The 25,851-nt window shown below is 37.4% G+C and overlaps 1 protein-coding gene and 1 pseudogene across 3 annotated transcripts in view; one reads left to right on the plus strand and one right to left on the minus strand.

The window, feature by feature from the left end:
- FAM3C (FAM3 metabolism regulating signaling molecule C) overlaps window positions 1-23,008 on the minus strand; it is a 46,351-nt gene extending 23,343 nt beyond the window's left edge. Inside the window, exons 1-3 of one of the 3 annotated variants that reach the window (XM_032761578.2) lie at window positions 22,843-23,008; window positions 9,472-9,525; window positions 5,436-5,540 (exon numbers count right to left, since the gene is read on the minus strand). In XM_032761578.2, the coding sequence (XP_032617469.1) occupies window positions 5,436-5,540; window positions 9,472-9,484 (118 nt within the window). In that variant the 5' untranslated portion in view covers window positions 9,485-9,525; window positions 22,843-23,008. The other 2 variants (XM_032761579.2, XM_058426242.1) reach the window with 2 other exon arrangements.
- A 2,125-nt stretch (window positions 23,009-25,133) lies between these two features.
- Window positions 25,134-25,450, plus strand: LOC116809658 (cytochrome c-like; annotated as a pseudogene).
- Window positions 25,451-25,851: the final 401 nt, after the last annotated feature.

The following is a 25,851-nucleotide window of genomic DNA, read 5'->3' on the forward strand; positions in this document are numbered from 1 at the left end:
ATACACATCAAAATCAAGAGCCCTGTACTAAGTCTACAATTCAGAAAACATTAGCACCTGGTGGCCAAACAGGTACATTAATTTTCATAAACAGCTGTCCAAGTATAAAATACAGGTACAACGTACAAACACCAAAATCCCTCCTCTCCTACAATTATTTTTCCCTGAAGCTACACTGATAGCTTCAATGCTTAATTTCTTTCTGCATATACATTTCAATTCAAGGAACAGTAATAAACATTTGTTATTGCATTTCATCAATGAATGTCCTTCAGTAAGTCGGGCTAATGAATCAGAACTATTTTGCACTTTAGTTTTTAATAATGTCTCAAGTAATTTATGTATATACTATATATCAATAGTTTAAATCTGAAAAGGTAAAAATAAATAAATTCAATAGAACATTAAGTACTTATGGCCAGGCGCAGTGGCTCATGCCTGTAATCCCAGCATTTTGAGAGGCTGAGGCGGGTGGATCATGAGGTCAGGAGATCGAGACCATCCTGGCTAACACTGTGAAACCCCATATGTACTACAAATACAAAAAAAAAAAAAAAATTAGCCGGGCGTGGTGGTGGGCACCTGTAGTTCCAGCTACCCAGGAGGCTGAGGCAGGAGAATGGCGTGAATCCCGGAGGTGGAGCTTGCAGTGAGCCAAGATCACGCCATTGCACTCCAGCCTGGGCAACAGAGCAAGACTCCGTCTCAAAAAAAAAGAGAAAAAAAAAAGAACATTAAGTACTTATTGCAGCAATATAGACAAAAATAATTTGGACTGTGTTCAGTTCATTTACTAGCTAAGTATTCATACTGAAAATAAACACTACATTAAGCCACAATGCTGAATAAGATTGGTGAATTGTATCCATGTTGATGTCCTGATTGTGACAGTGTATTATAGTTTTGTAAGATATTACCAATGGGAGAAACTGAGTAAACAGTATGCACCATCTCTCTGTATATTCAAATGGATTTGTAAAAAATAATACAATTATCTCAAAATAAAGTTTTATAAACAATTGTTTTTAAAAATTCATAATCGACATTGGTAATTTCAACTACTAATTGTAGGCAAAATTTTCATTCTTCCTTTCTAGAAATGTGTTTTATTTTTCTAAAATAATACTATATAATAAATATAAATCTACATAATTTATAGAAACCGTCAAGTTTAAAAAATGGAAAACTAATCACAAAAAGAACTGTATTTAATCTTATGGGTCCTTAAGATAGTGATTATAGCAAGAATCCCCCTACTGGATTAAATATGTTAACCTTTCATATACTAAGATGCTAAACAAATGACAAAGATAACCATATATCCATCTTTGTTAAGATAGTCTGAAATGAGAATTAAAATAAAACCACACAATTAAATTTTGGCCAATTCAATAGATTGGCAACCAGTAAGGTTACAAAGTACTACACTTCAGTTTTGACATCAAAATAACCATCTGCCCTAATAATGTCTAAATCAAATAGCTAAAATGCACACAAAAACACTTTGCAGGTTCTTAACATCAGGAAAAATCAAGAAATAAAAAGTAGGAGAATAAAGGAGCTCAATGTTTGTTCATAGCTGACTACCAGTGATATTCCAACTATACAGCTTTATGTGAATCCCACTTTGGAAATATTCTTCCTTTCCATGTAGAAATCCTAATTCTCTGTTACCTACATTTGTTTTTACTCAATCAGCATTTACTAATTGCAGCAACCAGTGCTAGATGCTGGGTGAAGCACCAAAATATCGCCTTTAAGACTCACTCTTGGGTGAAGGGAGACAGACACAGGAAAAAGACGGAAAAAAGAAAAAAAATTATATAATGCAAGGCAGATTAAAATCAGTGCCAAATTGAAATATAAGTACTATGCAATCAGAACAAATGTTCAGAAAAAGAAGCAATACATTCTTAAAGAGGGAGGTTCAAACACAATTTCTTCCAAAGAAGGGGAATGTATGCAAAGTTCTAAAAAATGAGAAAGATGTGCAGGGTGAGGAACCAGGACAAGCAAAGGTCAGGGTTGAAAGGACAGGAGGGGATTTGAAGCTGCAGACTGTGTGCAGACTGGCATAAGAGTGTGACCCATGCAGGAAGGAGGGGTGAAGAACAGCTGAGAAAGGCAGGCTGGGGGAATCTGGATGCCACCCTAAGTAAGGAGTTTGTACTTTATCCTCTAGTAACTGGAAATACTAAAGATTGTTGAGTTTTAAGAAAATGGCTCTGAAAGTGGTGAGATAGGCAGATATCAGAGATGAGAAAAGAAAGGAACATCACTATGATGTTCATAAAAACTGTACAGACTAGAGATGAAGATCCAAACTAGGGCAAAGATGGGGGACAAAGGATGAGGACAGAAATGATTGGTATCACTGGAGAAGAACCATCAGCTGCATGTGCACAGTGACTATACCACACTGTAGCTTCACCCAGCCTTCTCTTCAATCTTCTTTCTAAAAACAGTGGGTCTTTTCCCATGTAACTTCTACTTGTTCCAATGGTCCCACTGCCTCCCTTCTCCCAAACATCCTCCTTTCCCTGCTGGTTTAGTCTCTTCGCATTCATTTGTCCTTCACTCAACTTTCCCCCAAGGCCTATAGACAAGTGAAAGCCTATTACTTTAAAAAAGAAAAATATGTGCAACTTGCTTTTGAGTCACAGTACACAGACCAGAACAAGTAAAGCAAAATCTCACTATACTTTGCAGTAACTACTTTTATGCTGGAACCTGGAGACTTCATTTTAGGATGTGTGCTGAAAAACAAACAAGTTTAGGAGGAACATAACCAGTTTATCAAGAGAAATGGCTGAAAGGGAGGATTCTGTTACTAGAAAAGATGAAAACTTGTAAAGGAAGGTCTGATGGAAAATGGCTACAGTTTAACTGAGGGATCACTGATGAAGAAGGGGGCTCTAGCAGGCAGAAACAAGATCAGTGAACTGAAATTACTTGGGAGTACAAAAGGCAGAATTCAGTGCAATACAGGTTAAGTATCCCTTATTCAAAATGCTTAGGACCAGAAGTATTTTGGATGTGGGATTTTTTCAGATTTTAGAATATTTGCATTATACTTACCAGTTAAGCATCTCTAATCCGAAAATCTGAAATCTAAAAATGCTCCAAAGAGCATCTTCTTTTGAGCATCATGTCGATGTTCAAAAAGTTTCAGATTTTGGAGCATTTCAGATTTTGAATTTTCTGATTAGGGATGTTCAACCCGTACAATAAAGTACTTTCATGTAGTCACTGTAAGAAAAGTCACCTGAAAAGGTTTATGCCAAAACTGAAGTCTACGTATCAGAATTGTCCAAAGCCTTGAGACCCAGTATGCAGTCCATGGACAGGGATCTCAACAGCACCTTGGAGCTGTCAAAAATGCAGAATCTCAGGCCCCACTCCAGACACTAACTCAGAAATCTGCATTTACCAAGATTCTCTGGAGATTATTTTGGCATTAAAGTTTGAGAAACACTGGAATAATAATCTTGAGATTAAATGTGAAAGGGAGTGATATGGTTTGGCTGTGTCCCCACCAAATCTCATCTTGAAATGTAGTCCCATAATCCCTATGTGTCATGGGAGGGACCTGGTGGGAAGTAATTGAATCCTGGGGGCAATTACCTCCATGCTGTTCTCATGATAGTGAGCTCTCACAAGAGCTGATGGTTTTATAAGGGACTTCCCCTCACTTCACTCTGCACTTCTCCTTTCTGCCACCAAGAATAACATGTTTGGTACCCTTCTGCCATGATTGTAAGTTTCCTAAGGCCTCCTCAGCCCTGTAGAACTGTCAGACAATTAAACCTCTTTCTTTTATAAATTACCCAGTCTGGTGAATTTCTTCACAGCAGCATGAGAACCTAATACGGAAACTGAATTAAGTCTTGGGGATTTTTCTTTTCAAATGTGAATTTATGGAAAGCAAAACTCAGTAGCCCAGAGATCTCAGTTCTTTCATTTGACTTCTGCCTACTAGATCAAAATATGGTTTCTAGGGTTTATGGTTATCACTTTTTATGCTTAATTATTTAATATTATAAACAACAATTTAGTCATAGCTTACTCAACGTAAGTACAAGGATCTATGAAGAATCTCATCGTTTCTCTAGCTTCAATAATAAAAGTGTACAAAAACAATTTCCAGAAGAGATTCAGAATTATAGTTAGGTGCTGCCTAATGACGTTTCAGTCAATGACAGACCATATATAGAGTGGTAGTGCCATCAGATTATAGTACTATGTTTTTCTGTTAACTTTCCCAAGTTTAGATACATAAATACTTACCACTGTGTTCAACTGCCTACAGAATTCAGTACAGTAACATGCTGTACAGGTTTGTAGCCTAGGAGGAACAGGCTATACAATGTAGCCGAGGTGTGTGGTAGGCTATACCATCTAGATTTGTGTAAGTATACTCTATGATGTTCTCACAATGACAAAAATCACCTAATGACGCATTTTTCAGAATGTATGCCCATCATTAGGTGACACATGACTATGATCTCATATAGCGCCTTGGTTAAATAATTGTTTTCCACTTTAATATGTCAAAATTAAATTCTATTATTCAGTCTTATAATGGTATATTTATAGAAAAGAAATGCATACTTAGCAATTATTTGAGATTCAATAAGATATTCATATACAATCATCTATAATAGCACTATGTATAACTGGTTCATATGAAAACATTTCAAATGTTATTTTATGAACGTAAGGATTCTGTTAGAAAACTGGGTTAAGGTACCTTTATAATGGTACATTTACAGTATGGCAACATTAAATTAGTGGGTTAGAAGAAAAACGCCACAGAGGGAAAATAAGGGTAAGAAAGCACCATGGATTTCTTTCCTTTTTTTCAAGAGATGAGGTTTTACTCTGTCACCCAGGCTGGAGTGCAGTGTGACATGATCACAACTCACTGCAGCCTGGAACTCCTGGGCTCCAGTGATCGTGGCTCCCACCTCAGCCTCCCGAGTAGCTGGAATTACAGGTGCAAGCCACCACAGCCAGCTGCAAGATAGATTTCTATGGCTGGTATCTAAAATGCATTACTGTGACTCCTAATCACATGGTTAACTCAGGGCTAGATTTGGCTTCAAGTTTTCTAGCAGCCGGAAAACAATTTAAGCCTGGAGGTATTTTATGTTTTAGAATGTGCACTTGGAATGCCATGATTAATGCCCCTAAAAATGTATAAAATAGACTCATTACATATGTTCAAAATGTTGAATAGAAAGAAGATTCATGTTTTATACTAAATTAATTCCAAGATATCTTATTACATACTGTAAAATATTCTAACAAATCACATTTATGGATATATAATAATTACATTTCCTTTTCTAGCACTGAGTGACTCAGTGCTGATAACTGATAAAACTAGGCCACATCAAAAATAAGATTTAAGAAAGGAAAAAAATAAAACTTACCAAATAGGTTTCCTAAACTTGCATCCATTTTTATTTCAAATACTTGAGAAATAACATAAAATGTCAGTAAAAACACTGCCACAGCTACCACCAACTTTGCAGCACCTAAAAGGCAGAAGTATTTCAGCATAACTTTGTAAACCCACAGAACTTTCATTTTGCATTTCTATGAAAAATGTATATAAATTTTTTAGGATTAATAAATTTCTACTTTGCATCTATTAGATTTTAATTTTACATGAGATACAAAAAAATTATACAAACAATTCATCAAGATAAAGAATTTTCCTGATCAAAGAATTCTCAGATTATCTAGTTATCCAGACAAAGGACTGCTTGAACCATCTGCCTAGTTTTATATGCAAAAAAATTACCTATTACTTGCTGACAACAAAAAAGTGTCATGACTAATGGAACACCACCACCAAGTTTGTTGAATGGCAGATTCCTTATACTTCAAAAATAAAAGGAGCAATACTATATAGGATTTTTCAAAAACAGTGGACCTTCTGGGGATGCTAAGGCCACAATGTCCTTAGCATCCTAAGGACATGCTAAGTGAGGAATTCTCGAGTAACATGTTACAGATTTATTGTCCTGTCACTAACCAACATATCTCCTGGAGCTACATAAGCCCTCCTGGTGTGGCAATCAACAAAGCCTCCCCCTTCATACTTAATACCTTAGTATCTTAAGACAGGCCTTCTCCATTCCTACAGGATATAATTTGGTACCTATCACATATGCTTCATAACACAGTTACATGGAAAGCTCCAAGTGGGCAGACTCTTCAATGAACTGATGATGCTCAGAAAGCTACTACTTCTCACAGCCTACTCACTTCTGTGTAGAAATACTCTACTGATGACTATGTGGGAGCAGGGCAGGGAGTATGTACAAAATCTCTGCATCTTCCTCTCAAATTAGCTGTGAACCTAAAACTGCTCTAAAAATAATAAAGTCTTAAAAAATCTGAAAGAAACATTATTAATGTAGAAATGAAAGAGCAATGAGGAAGTCTAACTATAATACTAATCAATCCCTGCCTCCCTTTTCCATTTCCTACCTTGTCCCCTCTAAAATCTGCTTCCTATTTTCAAGAGCAACTTACAAGTTGCCTACATTTTTAGTGCATAAGAGAGCAAAATTCTGTTAGGCTTTGAACTCTTCTCCCCAGGGATCTAGCAGAGTGCACTGTATATCAACAACTGTTTGCTAAGCAGGTAAATGGTAACAGGTGGCATAGTCCTTCTTGATCATTTAAGACTAAGACCAAGAGCTCGAAAATTACATGTCACATGATAGTCTTACCATCTTATTTTCTAGCAATCATAGGCACATACAACCAGAGATAACTTTTCCTTGTCCCATAAAACAGTCACATGAAAACTTCATTGTTCAAAACTGAAAAATTAAAATATCAAGACGATAGAATGAACATTCTAAATTCTATACCAAGCTAAATGTAAGCCTACATTTAAAAAAAGCTATATACAGCAGCATGGATGAAGCTGGAGGCCATTACACTAAGCAAACTAACACAGGAACAGAAAACCAAATAGTGCATGTTCTCATTCATAAGCAAAAGCTAAACACTGAGAAGGGAACATATAAACATAAAGAAGGGAAAAACAGACTCTGGGGCCTACTTGAGGGTGGAGGGTGGCAAGAGGATGAGGATCAAAACACTAACTATCAGGTACTAGGCTTACTACCTGGATGATGAAATAATCTGTACACCAAGCCCCTGTGACACTCAATTTATTTTACCTAGATAACAAACCTGTACATGTACCCTTGAGCCTAAAAGTTTTAAAAAAGCTATATACAAACATTATATATATATATATATATAATAGACACTCACATATACCGTTTACTTAGTGTCTTCTGTAGAACTAAATGCTTTATAAGTATAATCTTTTTTGCATAGCTTTGCAAGGCATTATTTTCCTTTTACAAATAAGGAAAACAGGACTAAAATTTTACATCATTTGCCTAAGGTCACATAACTAGTCAGCGGCAACATTGAGTCTTAAACCAATACCTATTCACTTACACTGAACCATCAGAGGAACTAGGAGGAAAGAAAAGCTCTAAGGCAGACAAAAGTTAGAGGTGGAGAAACTAGCAGAGTCTCCATGGGGTTAGAGTTCTGCAGCTTCTGTTACAGAGATAGCCCCCAAAGCTGGCCTGAGTCCAGAACCAGCATCCCATTCTGGACTTGACGGGGCCTAACAAACCAACCACAATTCCCATTCTTAGCTTTCCGTAAGATTCCCTCTTCCTCCTAGTCACAGACTGCACTAATCTCAATGTGTTCCAGTTTTTCACAAGCCAAAAAGTACAAACTTCAGAATTTATGCCTCACTGTAAGAAGAATGGCTATGAGGATATTTCAAAGCAATCAGATTTTTAAAAAAAAATTAGAAGAGATTAATTAGTTAAAAGCAATAAATTAATAGCTAATTGTCCTTATTCATTCATTCAAGGCAGTTCCCTCAAGACCTATACTAGGAACAGTGCCAAACACAAAATAAGCACTCAGTGAATAATTACTCATCAATTAACCTGGGAATTGTCAGAACCAGAGAAATGGACTAAATGACAAAGTTGATTTCAAATAACATGAATTTAAAATTATGTGAGAAAGAGAAACTTACTTTATTTCAAATTGCCATGCTTAAATAATGTACTTTAAAAATCATCTGGAGACATGACATCATAAATAGTAAGTCCTGCTGTACTCAAAGAACATTCACACACACACACACACACACACACACACACACACGCAACATAAAAAGACACTGCAACACATTTATTTAAACCACAAACAAGCTCTTCGTTTCTGAGAATATTTTTCTTGAACAATTGTACCGTTACTTTTTTAAAAAATGCTTTGTAATTTCACAAGATTCAGTTTTTCAAGTTTCTAGAAAAGCATTTGTAACAGCCCTCAGTTATCTTTGTTTAATAATCATGATGTTTAATCAATTGCGCCTGGTTCTATGCAATTATGACCACAGTATGAAGACTGGTTTGTTCACCCAGCTTGACTTTAGGCATTTCTAAGAGATGCTCCCTTAGGAAAATAATTGGTTTGCTGGTGAGATGACAATTAAGAAAAAGACTAATTATCTTGATTTTGAGAAATTACAAGTTGCCTATGTTGGGCACACGCTTAGTAGAAATTTCCATGTAAAGAATGCATTTCTTCTAGGGCTTTGGTTGATGGGAAGGGTGGGGAAAAACAGACTTATTTTTACTACACAGCAAGAGGTCATCAGCCCCTCCAGTTATTTATAAACGTGTCTTTTTAGAATATTTAAATATAACTACCTTAATATTATGAACATCTAATGGTGTTTTTCAATTTTCTCAATATGCTGCTTAATAAACAGATTAAAGTTCTTATACATAACCTCACTTTTGCAGATTAAACTTGAACAAATACTGAGCAATTTGTATTTTATCCAATCCTTCACACACATCTTAAGTACATACATATGAGACATTTAAACTTTAAAACCTTACAACTCATTTTTCTCAGGAAGCTAGAACACAGCAAAAACAAAAATCAGCCTCCCTAGGTTGTCAAACCATTCTTTATATGGGCATTATATACAGTCTTCAGATTTCTTTTTTCAGATTTTAGAATATTTGCATCATACTTACCAGTTGAACTTCCCAAATCTGAAAATCTGAAACGCTAAATACTCAAATGAGCATTTCCTTTGAGCATCATGTGTTGCTGCTCATAAAGTTTTAGATTTTGGAGCATTTCAGATTTTCAGATTTAAGAAGCTCAATGTGTAATTTCAACAAAAGACTTGAACAAAAAAAAAAACTTATGTAATACTGACTAAATGTCCAATTTGTGATTTGTCAACTACCTAAAAATAAAGGGCTGAATAATTTAGTTTATTTAACTTTCTCAATATAGAGAAAGATTATTTAACCTCTCCTTTAGTCATTCTTTAACAAACAGGTTACACAAAAAGTACAACTACTTCTACTAAATTAAGTATCTTACCTGCTACCCTCATGTTTGGTTTTTCAGTCTATGGTGCTTTTCATTAATATGCTCCTAAAAAATCAAAACAAAAAGCAAGTATCATTAGCTCTAGAACAAACATTCCTCCTTAGATTGAGTTTGAAATGGGGCATATAAACTAGTAAATTTTATGACATTTCTAAGTATTATGCCAAATTGGCATTAAAAAAAAAAAAAATCTCATCACTGGGCCTGTCTTCCACTGGACCATAAGACCTCAAGGAGCGTCTGTCTTATCCTGCTGTGTCCTCAGCTCTCCAACTGAATGACCAAAGAGTAAAAGTGTGTTATCGGCCGGGCGCGGTGGCTCATGCTTGTAATCCCAGCACTTTGGGAGGCCGAGGCGGGCGGATCATGAGGTCAGGAGATCGAGACCACGGTGAAACCCTGTCTCTACTAAAAATACAAAAAATTAGCCGGGCGTGGTGGCGGGCGCCTGTAGTCCCAGCTACTCGGAGAGGCTGAGGCAGGAGAATTGCGTGAACCCGGGAGGCGGAGCTTGCAGTGAGCCGAGATCGCGCCACTGCACTCCAGCCTGGGTGAGAGAGCGAGACTCCGTCTCAAAAAAAAAAAAAAAAAAAAGTGTGTTATCAAGCTTGTGAATAGAAGAGAATACCTTCTTATTCTCATGGATTATGCATCTATAAGAAACTTTTGATATTTAGCTCCAAACCTTCAGTTTGCAGATGATGTCCAAAGAGGTTAAGCTGCTTATCTAGTTGTGGAACAAATTATTTGTAGACATGGGGCAAGAATTGAGGTCAGCTGGCTCACTCCAGTACATGATGCCACTTCATTTTTGATATGACATAATTCAAGTGCCACTACCATAAGCATTTACAGCAAGGGCTTCCGATTTCAATACCAGGGACCTCTTCATGTTTTTCGATTTAAGTTTGTAAAATAATACGTTAAGAAGTACAGAATTGCAATTTTAAATATCCCAGCAATTATCATGACTGACAGAGTAATGTTAGTACATCAAATGGATTAACTATTCTCCGATATTACTGTAAGATCAACAAGAAACAGATGCTGGGAAAAAATCTGTATGTGCATGGGTGTTTTCATCCTAAGAAATAACTCAAAATAGGTGACACTTTGAAAAGAAAATGAAAAAACAAGTAAGTTTAATAAGAAAGCCACATTCAAGTTTAGCTGGAGAGCTTCCACAGTCAACTCAACCTATTGTAAAGGAATGGAATTCAAAAGGAAATTTTGATGGATGAATCACATTTGCCAGTAGTACATATCTCTCTATTTTAGATTGTATTTTGATATTTATGTTTCAATATTGTTGCCTGATCTAGTAATTCACAGAATGTGTCAAGAAAATAATAATAATGGCACATCCCTGAAGGACACTGAAAAGAAGTGAGACATGCACTTTTTTTATTCACTGGACTAGGCAGGTGGGCTTAAGGGGGTTCTGGGGGGTGGGGGAGTCTGGACAGCGTCCAAAAGTCCAATGCTCTTAGGCTAGCTCTCTTTCTTCTGTACAACATATCCTAAAGAAAAAAACGACACTTAAACTGAGTTGTGTGTTATTGATTTCCTTTGTTGATTATCTGAACAGCTTCCACGTAATAGAAAAAGTCAATGTTATATATCTATTTCAACTACTTAGCCACAGGCTAGGAAAATACTAAAAGGAAACAAGATACTGAAGTATCCACAAACCATCACATAAAAGCAGAAAAAAACCTCTGCTTTTTAAATGAAAACCCCAACTGGTTATAAATCCTCTGTTGGCTTCTGGCAAAATTGAACTCAGCTTTCACAACACATACATGCTTTTCCTGCTAGCTAATATTCCAAAATAACTTCACTCTTATCTGAGCGTGACCTAGGAAAATTTCTTTGAAAGTGTGACAAGCAGTTACGCACCAGGTACTTGATGTTCTATTTCACTGTTTCCATGGCCTGCTCAGACCACGCCTTGCAGTGGCTGCTGCATGTACCTGTCACCTGTTTGTATCTCCCAACAAGCCTGTTTCTAAACTTATCCCTAAGACCACAGTATAAGCAATGATGATTGTCTAGCTGAATACAACTGTTTTCCATTAAAAAGTCTCAGAGAATTCACATTTAGTAAAATTCTAAATTAAAATCTCATCAAATTAAATCTCAGCCATAACATGCCTCAATTAATTTCCTTAAGAAGCAAATTAATCATTCAAGAATCTAAATCAGCATAGGAGTATTGAATATATTTGGGAGCAAATCCAGGAGCATCTATGTATGATGATACTGTGCTAATTCTAAATCATTCCTATTTGTCTTCTTAGAGGGGGGCACGTAAAAGCAAAGAAAATATTTACATACAATTATCTTATATAGGGGAAGGAAGCAAAAACTTAACGGAAACTTCAGGCTGAAAACCATCAATAATTAAACAAGGATTAAACAGGTCCAGAGAAAAGGAGCACAATAGTAAAGGGAGAAAAAGGCCTTTGCTAGAGATTCAGAACTCTAAACCTAGAAGCAACAGGTGAAAGGGCTTATATATAAGTATGTTCATTAAAAGGTAGAAATACAGATATTAGAGCCACTTACCAAAACCAGAAAATGAGTCATAGAAGGATATTTTTAGGATGGAAAAAAAAACCCAAAACTCAACTTAGATAGTACATTTATACATTTGCTCCAAAATGTGTTACATAGGCCAAAATTTGTTTTAGTGTTTTTGATAAATATATGTCACTGAACCAAATCCAGTTGCTAATATGTAAGGTTCATAATCACCTGAGATTCAACAGCAAGGACAGCCACCACGATGTCGCTGGGCAACGAAACACTGCGGCTGGAAAGAGCGCCTGAACTAGGGCCTCAGATGGGACGTACTAAACTTCTTTACATGGTTTACAATTTAAACATTCCTTTGGCCCCACTATCTACTCTGATCTAATTTAGTCAAGTTTTATTACTCTGGTAGAAATCAAGCTACTATGTGAATAAGGAGTCATTGTTCTAGAATCAGTTAACTTCAAGAACAATAGAGTAAAATCGAAGGTCAAGTGATACTTCCATTATTTCCTTGGGAAGTGGACTAAATCACATAAACCACAGAAACATCATTCTATACTGATAAAATTGTCATGAAAAAAATTATTTACCAGGAGGGAGATTTCTTGCCAGTTAACATAAACCAAGTATGAATACATACTTATGTCAGTGCAATTCACACACATCCTTATTTTATGTAATCTTTCCACCAGCGTCTAGTTGCTGGGGGTATTAAAACAGCAGCATATATGAGATCAGGTCTCTAGGGTCACATGAAGGGTAAGTAAGAAGCTCACGCTACAAACAAATCCACTTCCTTTTCACTCCAGCTGTTCACTGACACACTCTAATATAAGAGGCTTGCTGATAAAATGTCATGCCAATCAACTTGGCTTTTGCAAACTGCTTTGGGAATTGCTGCAAACTACCCACTCCAGCAATTTAACAGTAGGCCAAAATGACTAAGCTTATGCATTGGAACCCCTCCTTGAAATAGAAATGATACAAGAAAATTAAACGTACAAATATACCCTTTGATGTACCTACTTAATATCAACAAACAGCACTTAATTAAACCAGAGGAAAATACTACAAGTTATCCTCTACAAATAGAGAAACTATCATTCAATTCAATCCTACTTCAACTCAGTGCTGGACAAATGACAATTTTAACCGAACCAACTTAGAAAGTTCCCATGACTCTAATAATAAGGGATTCTAATAAGTAAGGGAGAATTCGCCTTCTTTGCCTATCTTTAAACTGAGACAACGCCTTCAGACTCAGACCAGACTATACCATTCATTCTCCTGGACTGTCAGAGCTTGCCAACTTATCAGATCTTGGACTTCTCAGCATTCATAACCTCATGAGCCAATCCCTTATAATAAATATACATATACACACACACACAAACACGCACATATAATTCATATACCTATATATAAATGAAGCTATCTCCATATGCATTATAAGGAATATATGTCTATATATCTAGAGCTATATGTATACATACACACACACACACACACACACATATAATTGGCTCTGTTTTTCTATGGAACTCAGACTAATACAGACCTCCTCAAGAACAGAATGTAAAAAATTAAATTTTTATCCCCAGAGCATTTAAAGTAAAAGAGAAAAATGAGATAATACTAAAATCAAAAGAATGCTACAACTCAAAGAATCACTAGGGTAGGTTACTCTGATGTAGCATTTACAAACAAAAGCATAGTATTTTTTTAAAATACCGTGTTTGCTATAAATAACTACTTTTATGTGAGTAAAACAGGGCAACTGTTGGCAAACTCTTTCTGTAAAAGGGCCAGATGGTAAATATTTTTAGGCTTTATGAACCATACAATCTCCATTGCAATTACGCCACTCTGCAGTTGCAGCTAGAAAGCAACCACAGCCAACATGTGAACGAATGCGTCTAATTATGTTCTAATAAAGCTTTCTTTATGGACACTGAAATTTACATTTCATAAAATGTTCATGTGTCACAAAATTATTCTTCTTTTGATTTTTTTTTCAAACCACTTAAAAATGTGAAAACCAGTTTTGGCTTGTGGGCCATATAGGCCTAGGGGTTGTACTTTGTCAACCCCTAATAAAAAGAAATAAAAATATAAAATTTAAAAATAAAGGAATAAACATCTTTCCCAACCAGGCTCTAATAGTCCAACTTTTTTTGCTGGGCTACGTGCAGGACATACAACTTCCACATGGCTTCGACAGGTCCTCTTAGAAGTACTACTACAGATGCAGGACAGATGAAACAATCCTAATTTCTGTGCTCCATACGTGTTCATCAAACATTTTCATAATCTGCTCTCCACAGAAAGAAGCACAATTCCATGAGAAAAAACAGAATGGATCCTCTTCAAAAGGAAGAATAAAGTCCTTCCCTTCCTGTAGATGAAGCTATCCATCTATAGCAAAGGTGGAAACAAATCTAGATGCTGTTATGTTTCCAAACCAATCCCAGGAAATGTAAAGAAACCAATAAAAATTAATCTCACTATATTACACTTCAGTAACTATAAAAATTATGTTCTTGGGAAAAAACTTACATTACTATTTCCTTTATGTGGGTGTTTATATGGGATTATTTTTGTGATAGGCTTAAAAAAAGAGTGAAGTAAACATGCATCTAATGCTTAACAAACTTCTAAAATTCCGAATATTTAGCTTTAAAAAACCTTGTCTTTAATAACAAGTTATTACTATTGCACATACAGACTGCTGTCAAGTACCCTGTCTCCCCTGAATGCAACTATACACACATCTTTGCAAAGCTGGCTACATTTTTGAAATAACAAAATGGAAAGGAATAAGATGACTGCATTTATTTGAAAAAATATTAACATTTAAAAACTGAGTAGGATATCTGAGCTGCTATCATTGTGTTAGAAATATTGTAAATTTAACAAAATTTGGTGTTTTTAACACTAAAGGCTTGAAAGAAAAATCTAGTTACTAACTTGAGAAAGTATTTAATACTAGCAGGATACCAAATCCTAGAAGATACACTCTTAAAAGAAACCACCATTTTAACACACACACACCCACACACTCCTGTTATACAGATTTGGAGGTGGGTATGACTTGATCACGAATAAAGGGAGATTTTTACATGATTACCAGCAACTAGAAAAGTATCCCAGATTTTTAAAGAATCCAGCTAAACTCACATTTTGAAAAGGGAAAAAAAGGAACAAAAACAAAATTGGGGGTGCGGGAGAGGTGATCCATACGAATTCTATAATACTAAGAATGACCAATTTTTCAAAAGATCACCAATGATTATGATGTAAATGTATCCACTCCTTCTGCAGTGTCCCCCCATAAAGCAATAGACCAAAAACTTATAAACAATGGGTCAAGTGAACCAATAAGTGTTTTAAAATAAATGTTTAATGTTCTATTGAAAATCTTGGGAAAAGAATATAGATGATCTATGCCTGGATTTTTGACAGTTTTCTGAATCAACATCATGTGGCTTTTCTTATTTTCTTAAGTAGCATCATATTGAAATTACATTTAAAAGAGAACATCTAAACGTGGCTAAGAAACAGAAATAGAATTAGAAGTATACTATGGAAAAGCACAAATGAGCCAAAAAGTGTTTTTAAATTTCCCCTAGAATGTTAACCAATGCCAGATATGAAGCAAATTGGGATTATACTAGGCAAGTTTAGCTTTCCTCCACAATCCACCATAAACTGCTCTACCTTGCTTTTCATTTGGCGCTCCTGACAGTGAATGGAGAAAAACACTTCAGAAAACTTCTATCTACAGCAATTTAGATAACACTCCATTCTTCTAAGAATGAAATTGGTAAAATATAATACCTGCTTCTCCCTCCACTTAAAAACAGGTTAGCAAAAGTGCTCAGCCAAATCATGAAAGTGCCCCATCTAGGCCAACTTTTACCCAAAGACTTAGTGTAGGGAGAGGCAGCCAAGCCTGACAGACCATACACACTACATCCTGAGAACATAAGTATTCCAATATGATTCATCTCAATGTTAAGAATTCATAGTACAACCCCTTCAATCAATGTGAATTAGCTAAAAAGACCTACAGTTATTCTTTCCTTTTCAGAAATCTGGTATTTAGTGGATCAACAAGTATTTAACTATGTCTTCAAAAACACTTCAAGGAGCTAAAAACTAAATGGATGTGTTCTTCTGCTCCTCTATACCCGAATATAACATGGGTAGGCAACTTTTTCCTAACAAAGATATTTTGTTTTCCAAGCTAATACTACTGAAGGAAGCACCTTAAGCAGGTGGGGTTGCTCTTCACTGAATTCTCATTAATGGGGAAAGATTTGTTCTAACCTACAGATACGCCCTCATTCAGTACCCAATATGCCACTACAGCATTTCTGAGTTGGCAGCCGAAGTTCAGGTTTACACTGACACAGATTTGGTGTTTACCCCAAATATTGCCACTACATCCTACCACTACTCAGTACAAGACGCTACGCGGCTGGTATATATGTGTATAATCACCTAGCTGGCATTAATGAAAGCTGTGGACTCTAACAGGAAAGTGGCAAAAAAAAAAAAAAAAGGTAGACATCAAATGATTATGCCACACCTTACTATTTCAGTGGACTATAATTACAAAACAGAAATCACTGAAATACAAGGAGGATAGAAATCAGACTTCTGAACTGAGCCAGCAACATCTAAATGACTGGAAATGAGTAGGATGAAATTAATATGGGGCCAAACTGGAGTCTATTACACCCCCATATACACCTAAGTTGCATTTTAAAACAAAGTCATCAGTACAATTTTCATTACAAATAGATGTCAACTAAGGACACCTTATATAAACTCCTCATTGCAATCAAATAATTTACATGGTAAAAGATCTGAAGAACTGTTGCTTTATAATTTTTTAAAATCTCATATCCACTATGCTTCATAATAACCTGTTAAGATAATAAGAGGAACCTCTGGTTGCCAGGCACTTAATACCTTATTTATTTTAACTAAACTCATTTTGCATTTTGCTTCCCTCATTTTAACTAAACTCAGGATAAGGCTTACAACCACATTTTTATTTCTTAGTAGTGAAACCACCACTGCAAAATTATAACTGAAATAGTGAAACAGATCTGACCTAACCAACTCCATCTTGCTTCTAACCTCCAAGTTGCCCTTGTTCATTCCTGGGCATAGGCCATAACTTTGGGAGGAACTTAGTTTATAGTTTTAAACAAAGATGGTAAGAGCTCTTTCCCAAAACAAACCCCCTTCTTGCCTGGGGACTAGACTGCCTTTGTAGGACTAACAAATTAGCCACAAGATTAGAAATTAGGGCTTAGGAGTCATGCAGCTGAAAGCTACCAGATTCTGACCCTTACCATCTATGGCATCACAGATTCAATGAAACATCATATGTTCTTTGAACCTCTTACTACAGGGTTACCTATAGCATGCACACCAGAATTACTAGTGTGTTTTTTAAAATGCAAACTCCTGAGCCAACTGCAGACCTGGAGAATCAGAATCCCTAGGAGTGGAATTAAAACTCTTGTATGTTTAACAAGCTCCCCAGATGACTGTCATTCGTGCTCAGATCTGAGAGCTTCAGATCTACAGCACACCAATCCAAACACACAAGGAAGGCTGTGGGGGGGAGGGGAAGGTAAGGCAGATCTAAACCAAAAAAGTTCAAAAGTAAAATTCACATGACAAGATTTTTCATTCTTTCTGGAACAGTCAACCTGCCTCCAGAACAGGTCTTCAGTTTTGGTGGGCAACAGATAAATCTGGAGAAAATGTGGTGAGGAATAAATAATAAAGAACTCCTGTTTGCAGTGGTTAAACCAGAGTACTAGATTTAATATTATTCAAATGTTTTCTTGCAGTTTTTATTATCTACCAAAGCAGAATTTTGCTTAAAAAGTTATAATCCACTTAACGAAATGAAATGGTGATTGGATTTCTGCAACCAAGACCACAAACATACCCAAAACAGAAAATAAGACAGAACTCTACAAAATGACATTCAGTTTTGCCTGCTCTGAGTTCTACAGTTGTTTAAACATTTGTGATCTAAGCTACCTTAATCCTACAGTACACCATCCAGGGAGAGATAGATAGATGAATGAATGGATGGACAGGAAGAAACAGCTATTCTTAGAAACAATGACAACAATAAAGTGAAATATATTAACTATTGGAGGTTGAACATAAATGGGGTAATGAAGTGTCCCACTCATAAACTGCTAAAATGAGATTAGAGAAAGGTACACATTTACATACAGTAGAACTGCTATCTTCATCTCATGTAACTATCTCACATTGTACTAGATGAGAAGTTATAGGTTCCTGTTCTACATGTTTAAGGATTCCCTTAGGTATCCACTCTACTTATGCTGTTTTGAAGTAGTCTGCAGAATTTAAGTGCACCAGGGTAGGCATAATTCCATCAGTCACACCCTCCAAATGAAGAAATGGAGAAACAGAATGGTTCCATCGCCCAAGGGTCCTGGATGAAATGCAGTATTGGCACACCATTTGTACCACAAAAACTGAATGAGAATTAGCACTGCTGAAGTAAATTAAAACGGAAACCAGGCCTGAAGAATCCCTGAGCAGACAAAACCAATTAGACCTCATAAGTGACATCAATCTTACTTGATTTGCAAACATAAGCAAAATTTGAAGTTACTTCTTATAAATGCCTATGCTAAAGAAAAAGAGAACTTAAGCTTAATCAATCAGAAACATCCAACAAACTTCTAATTACACATCTAGGGGACTTTCCAACATGACAGACCAAATAAAACAACTGTATAACTGTAGCCAATCAAATATTTGCTTTGCTTTACATCCGCGACCCTCCTATAAAAGCCTCCCTCCTGGATTCCCCTGGTGGAACTCCCAGATCTGGTTTGGAGCTGCTCAATTCATGAATTGTTTGCTCAAATAAACTCTAAACATGCTTCTATTGTAAAATTTCGTGAAAACGTATTGTATTAGTCTGTTTTTGCACTGCTATAAAGAAATACCCGAGACTGGGTAATTAATAAAGGAAAGAAGTTTAACTGACTCACAGTTCCACATGGCTGGGGAGGTCTCAGGAAATTTACAATCATGGAGGAAGGCTAAGGGAAAGCCAAACACCTTTTTCACAAGGCAGCAGGAGAGAGAAGAGCGAGAGCGCAGGAAAAACTTCAATTTGTAAAACCATCAGATCTCGTAAGAACTCACTATCACGAGAACAACATGAGGGAAGCCGCCCTCATGATGCAATCACTTCCCTCCCTCGACACACAGGGATTACAATTTGAGATGAGATTTGAGTGGGGACGCAGAACCAAACCACACCACGTATCAACTGAACCAACTTAAAAATCCATTTTTGTTGACCTTGTGTCCTTCAAAACTCATTTAATAATCACTTAACTGCAGGTAATGAATGGTATGTTAGGTAGCACACCTGATACCATAACACTACTTTAGCAAGCCTTGTAGAGATTATGACGAAAATCAATTTAGAGATGTTCATATAACTTTCTGAATAGCACACAAAAATTTAACAAATGAATAAACAAAATGCAGTACGTACCAATGAAATGATATATATGTAATGTGGTGTATATGAATGGAATACAGAATGGAATATTACTCACCCATAAAAAGTAATGAAGTACTGATACCTGCTGATTTAGAGGACGAACCTCTAAAACATGCTAAGTGAAACAAGCCAGACACAAAAGAACACATATTGAATTATTCGATTTTTAGGAAAATCCAGAATAGATAAATTTATAGGGGCAGAAAGCAGATCAGCGGTTGCCGAGGATTGGCAGGGAGAAGGGAATGAACAACAACTGCTTAATGAATGTGGGGTTTCCTTTTGGGGTGATGAAAATGTTTTTAGAAACGTGACAGTTCATAACATTGTGAACGTGCTAAATGCCACGCTTTAAAATGGAAAATCTGGCTAGGCATAGGGGCTCATGTCTGTAATCCCAGAGCTTTGGGAGGCTGAGGTGGAAGGATCACTTGAGGGCAGACTTGGCCAGCCTGTGCAAAATATAAGATCCCGTCTTTTAAGAAAAAAAATTATAAAATTAGTCGCGTGTGGTGGCGCATGCCTGTAAACCTAGCTACTCCACAGGCTAAGGTGGAGTTCAAGGCTACAGTGAGTTATGATCACACCACTGCACTCCAGTCTGCAGAACAGTACCCTGTCTTTGTAAATAATTTAAAAATAAAATGAAAAATTCTGTTACAGGAATTTAATTTAAAAAAGAAAATTGGAAAAAAAAACTCACTGAAGTTAGAAAAATCATGAATAGCAGATTTTCAAAATTAGATTAAAAATAAGGGAAATATAAGAATAGTTTCAATCAAATGGAGCAGGCCAATGAAGAAGAAAAAGAAAGAATATTAATGGGTACACTGAAGAGACTTAGGGGTATTACACTTAATTTCCTCCTCTGAGAGGAAGTCAGCTGATTGTGTCTCAAAGAATTGCATTAAAAGAAAGTACAAAACCTTTTAAAAGTTTAAAGATTTTGGGAAATTACCTGGTTCAGTCTACTCAATCAGATTAATAAAGTACTGCATGATATTAAGTAATTTAGTCAGTGCCACTCTTGAAATAACTAAATACAGAATCAATGCTTCAAATCCTGATCATCTGATCCCAAGAACAAAGACGCTTCTGGACTAAATTCAAGACAAACTTTTGCTATTATACCAAGGTCTCACAAAAATCTAGCTCAGAGCTAACACAAAAATCTTTTGCTATTTGGGTCTTGCACCTTTCAGCTTTAAGAAATGGGCATTAAAAAAAAAAAAAAAAAAGACTCCCTGCCTTAGAGAAAATAAAGTAGCTTTGTGAGTGCCCAGGCTGTCTTATTCATAGTATCCATGATATCTACAATTACTGGCACATGGTAGGCATTCCAATATTTTTAAGAATATAAAATTTTTTGAAAAATGAAATGAATCATTTAAAACCTAAAATATATGGTGAAAAATACACGAGTCTTATGATACCCCCACAGGGAACATTACTTTTTGCCATTCCATAGCCTCTTAGCCTTTTGGCTCTCTTTTCCAATTTCCTTTTCCTTTTTAATGTATCTTCATAAATTATGAAAGATTAGTTGACAATGCTTAAGGCAGCAATCCATATTAAAACTTTGTAATTGTAATAAAACATCCATTAAGTTTATTTTTAAAATCACTTTATGCCAGTAGTGTCTTATTTTTACTCCGTTTTGAAACATAAGCCCCTTACAATGAGGATTTAGAAGAATCTCTCCTGTGTCCCTCTTACGAAGTTCCCATTGGTAATTCATAGAGGTCCTCAGGTTGAGAACCGCTGGACTGAACTCCTTTTATTGGCTCCAACTCTTATTTCTTCCTATGAAGAAATGCTAGTCTTTATTGAGTTGAGAAAACATTACAAGAATCTGCGAAACAAAGCTTCTAACACCTGTATAAAATTGAAAACCTTGTGACTTAATTGCTAAACAGCCAAGAAACACAAGAGACTACTAGTGGCCTCTAGAAAGAGGTACAGGTCGATGAAGTGACCAAAACCAGATGCTGATTTGCTGACTCTGCCAATTTCTTGTTAAATGGCTTTCAGTAAGTGATTAACTTTTATTTTCTAAATTCAATAGAGATCTGCTGGTACTCTGTAAGATACTGTATGAATAATAGCAACGTTTCCCAAGACTTAAGAAAATGTAACTGCAAACTGGCCACAAGTCCAAGAGGTCTGGGCCTCTGCTATCAGCATCGACTTTTACTCTCTGGGAGTTCATATTTTCATCTGTAAAACTGGGAAAGATAAAAGGACTTATTCACTGAGCTATTGTGAGAATAAATGAGCACATGAAACCATTTGGTAGTGCCTAGTACACAGTAAGCAATCTAATATTTATGTCATTGTATCCATATATATATGGATACATACATATATATATATATGGATACATACATATATATAGATATAGATACATACACCTGGCTAATTTTTGTATTTTTTTAGTAGAGACGAGGTTTCACCATGTTGGCCAAAAAGAAACAAAGGAAAAGTCCTATCAGTTAGATAGCAGTTCTGTATTACAGGCAATAATATTTTTTCTCAAAAAAAAAAAAAAAGGTAGAGGATGATGGAAACCGCTCCTCCCACAAGTAAAACAGCTGGAGCTCTCAATCTCAAATTGCCAATCCGTCACTCACATATTCAGATCTAGGGCCACTAATCATCATCCGTGGTCCCGAGCGGTGAGGGCAGTAGCAAACAAATGGGAAGAAAAAGAAAAGACACCGAACATTAAAGGGCTGGATAGGTTGTAAAAAACCAAAAGTACCTCTAGTACAGGCGACACTAAAACTTTACAAGTTAGTCAAAACGGCCCCCTATGGAGTTGAAATGCAACACCCAACTCCGTCCCCACCTCTCGGAGCTCTCAGCCTACACGCTGCAGGGGCGTGAGCCACCGCCAACCTGGGGAAGACGCGACCCAGGTGCTCGCCCCAGGCCGGGGCGCCGAGTGCCAGCGCCAGGTGCAGACGCCGCCCCGTCTCCGCGGAGCCCGGGGATGCCCACACCGGGGCGGCGGCCGGGAACCCCGGCCAGCGGCTCTCCGGGACCCCGGTCCCGCCTGCGCCCTCTCCAACGTCCGGACACGCCGTGACAACGCAGCCGGGCCCGGGGCCCGCCCCCGGCCGGTGACCGCAGAGTGCGCGGAGGCTGAGGACGTAGGTGGGCGTCCGGCCCCCCCGACCTCCTCCGTCCCTCCCCGAACCTGAGCCCCGGCTCCGTCCGCCTCCCAGCCGTCTCACCGGCCTCCCGCCCGCCTCTCCGCCGTGCGCGCCCGCCTTCCGGCCTCCCAGCGCTCAGTCCTGCCGGAGGCCGACGGGAGCCGCCGCCTCCAGCTCGCGCCTCGGCTCTCTCTCGGACTCCTCCGGCTGCCCCTCACCCCCGCAAGTGGCCAGGAGAAAGCCAGCTCGCCGCTGGGCCTCCTCCCACGCTTCCCCGCCGCGACCAATGGGCCCCCGCCGCCGGGAAGCCGCGCCCGCCCCCTGGCGGTGGAGGACCAAGCGGGCGCCCGGGCCGGCCAGAGGGAAGGGCCGGAGAGCGGAGGGAGGGGTCTGCGGTCCCGCCCGCCGCCCCCGGCCAGGCGCTGCACAATCTCAACTTGCCACGTGGGAGCTGCTGCCGTGGCGGCGGCCCTGCGCCGGGTGGCACTGCGGGAGGGAGAAAAATGTGTCACTGCCTTCTCCCCACCATTTACATGCACAAAATCCCAGCCTCAAGGGCAGAACATTTTAAATGACCCACCCATCCTAGAGATGCGCCAGCTAAGTCATCTTACATATCTTGAGATAGCTGAGATGGTCAGATCAACCAAGGACCTTGGTTATTTGCCGTTTGACTTCTTGAACCCTAGGAAACTGATTCTGAAAATCTTACTGTCCAGCGTCATTAGAATTCTGATCACCTTTAATTCACCACCCAAGAAGAAAAGTAGTCCTTGCATTTTCCAAGTCACGTTTATTTTTTAAATTATAAGCTACACAATAGTTAGAAATGTTTTTTCTCAGGACATTTCCTACAATTGTGTTGATAATTGGGAAGTTAATCCAAATCTTAGTATATAAGACCTCAGAATGCAAAATTATTTCATAATTCAGATCCATATTCTAAAATAATGAATAACTATTACCTAGTATTTGATAGAATATTGGGATCATCAGTGGTTGCAGAAATTAAATTGCATTTAAAAACAGGGTTTGACTACAGTGTGTTAATATAGAATTGATATTCTACTAAATTTTAGCTTTCCTCCAAAAATATAAAACACACAAACTAATAATAACTATGAATTCTGGAGTTTGTGATCCGTGATCAGGGGAGAAAGCATGAAATGAATTCTCATTGTCTTCCATGTGCCAATATTATGCTATTTGTGTATTACTTAAATCAAAAAACTAAGACTCCAAAACTGAGTTTAAATATCTTGCTCAAAAATACAAGATAGTAAGTTATGAAGCTGGAATTCCGGCCTAGCTTCATGTAGCTCCAAATAAACAAAAAGGCACTTTGCTTATTATAGTACCAAAAAATCATAACCCTTACTGTACACATGCCTCTCCTAGACTGCTATGTCTCACTGAAAGAGTTTATGAAGCCTCTTGAGTAGGGAGGTCATGGTGTGTTTCTGAAAGAGCAATCCGCTCTGTAACCAAGCCAACCAGATTGGAAATTACATGTGACATATTCTTATAGCACCACACCTGAAACAATTCATGTGCATAAAGTCTAATGTGTTAGTAGCCTATTCTCCACTGACCGTAAGATATAGCTTAGAACCCTTTGGTAGGTAATGCAATTAATACCAATGGGTCACAACCAACATTTTGTTGCTGTTGATTCACTGAAAAATAGAAAAAAAAAACCAGTTGAAAGCATAAATTCAGGATAAGTATTCTTCATGAAACATTTGTACAGTATCATGTGTGGATGAGTGTCTGTGTGTCCATGTCCTGGATACAGTAGAAATTATATTTCTTAATATGGGTTTCAATTTTTTTAACATTGGTAAATCACTTCTTTAGGACTCCTGTTAATCAGCCAGTTCTTACACCTATAAAGGAGTAAGTATAACTTCCTACTTTTACTTGGCAGGAGGTAGGGGAGCCAGGAGAAGTAATCAGGATTAATGATTAAGCTTAATAAAACCACAGAGCTTTACAGGTCCAGGAGGTATAAGCCAAAGGTGTTGCTATTACAATAGCTACCGATAATGTATATTACATAATAATAGCTACTGATAATGTATATTTCTAAAGCTGATATTTATTGTGTGCTTATTGTGCACCGGGCACTTTTCTAAGCACTTTTTATATATAGACTTATTTAATTCTCACAATAATCCTGTAAATACAGCAGCGAAAACTGAAACTTGCTCAAGGTCCTTCTGCTATGACCAGGCAGAGCTAAGATTCAAACTCATGTGCTCAACTTCAAAGCCCAACTTTTTTGTTGACTCGAAAAGAATATACAGAGAGTGTGACATCCAGCTTCTGAGTGTCATCCTTCATAGCACAAGCAACAAAAGAGAGGATTAAATATGGATGATGTTGAGAAAGGCAAGAAGATTTGTATTCAGAAGGGTGCCCAGTGCCACACTGTGGAAAAGGCGGGCAAGCACAGGACTGGGCCTAATCTCCACGGTCTCTTCGGACGGAAGACACGTCAAGCTGTTGGATTATCTTACACAGATGCCAATAAGAACAAAGGCATCACCTGGGGAGAGGATACACTGATGGAGTATTTGGAGAATCCCAAAAAGCACATCTCTGGAACAAAATGATCTTTGCCAGCATTAAGAAGAAGGCAGAAAGAGCAGACCTGATAGCTTATCTCAAAAAAGCTACTACTGAATAATAATCGGCCACTGCCTTATTTATTACAAAACAGAAATGTCTTATGACTTTTTATGTGTACCATAATTTAATAGACCTCACACACCAAAATTCAGATCATGAATAACTGACAGAATATTTTGTTGAGCAGTCCTGATGTAAAACTAAGACTGGCTTGCGGTTAAATGAATATGTTCAGTTTTTTGAATTTTAATAGTAATTCCAATTCAGTAAATGCTATCACTGTTTACCGTTTCTAAAGACATGATTAGACTTCGTTAGTAATGTTCAGCTTTTCACAAAGATGGTGAAAACGTATTGGAGATTGGTTTTATATTTAGATTTATATAACTGGTTATGTGAATATATTTAAATACTGGGGAAATTCCTTCACTATCTCAGAACCAAGCAAGATTCACCTGT

This window comes from Hylobates moloch, unplaced genomic scaffold, assembly GCF_009828535.3.
Source record: "Hylobates moloch isolate HMO894 unplaced genomic scaffold, HMol_V3 SCAFFOLD_1, whole genome shotgun sequence".
NCBI lineage: Eukaryota > Metazoa > Chordata > Mammalia > Primates > Hylobatidae > Hylobates > Hylobates moloch.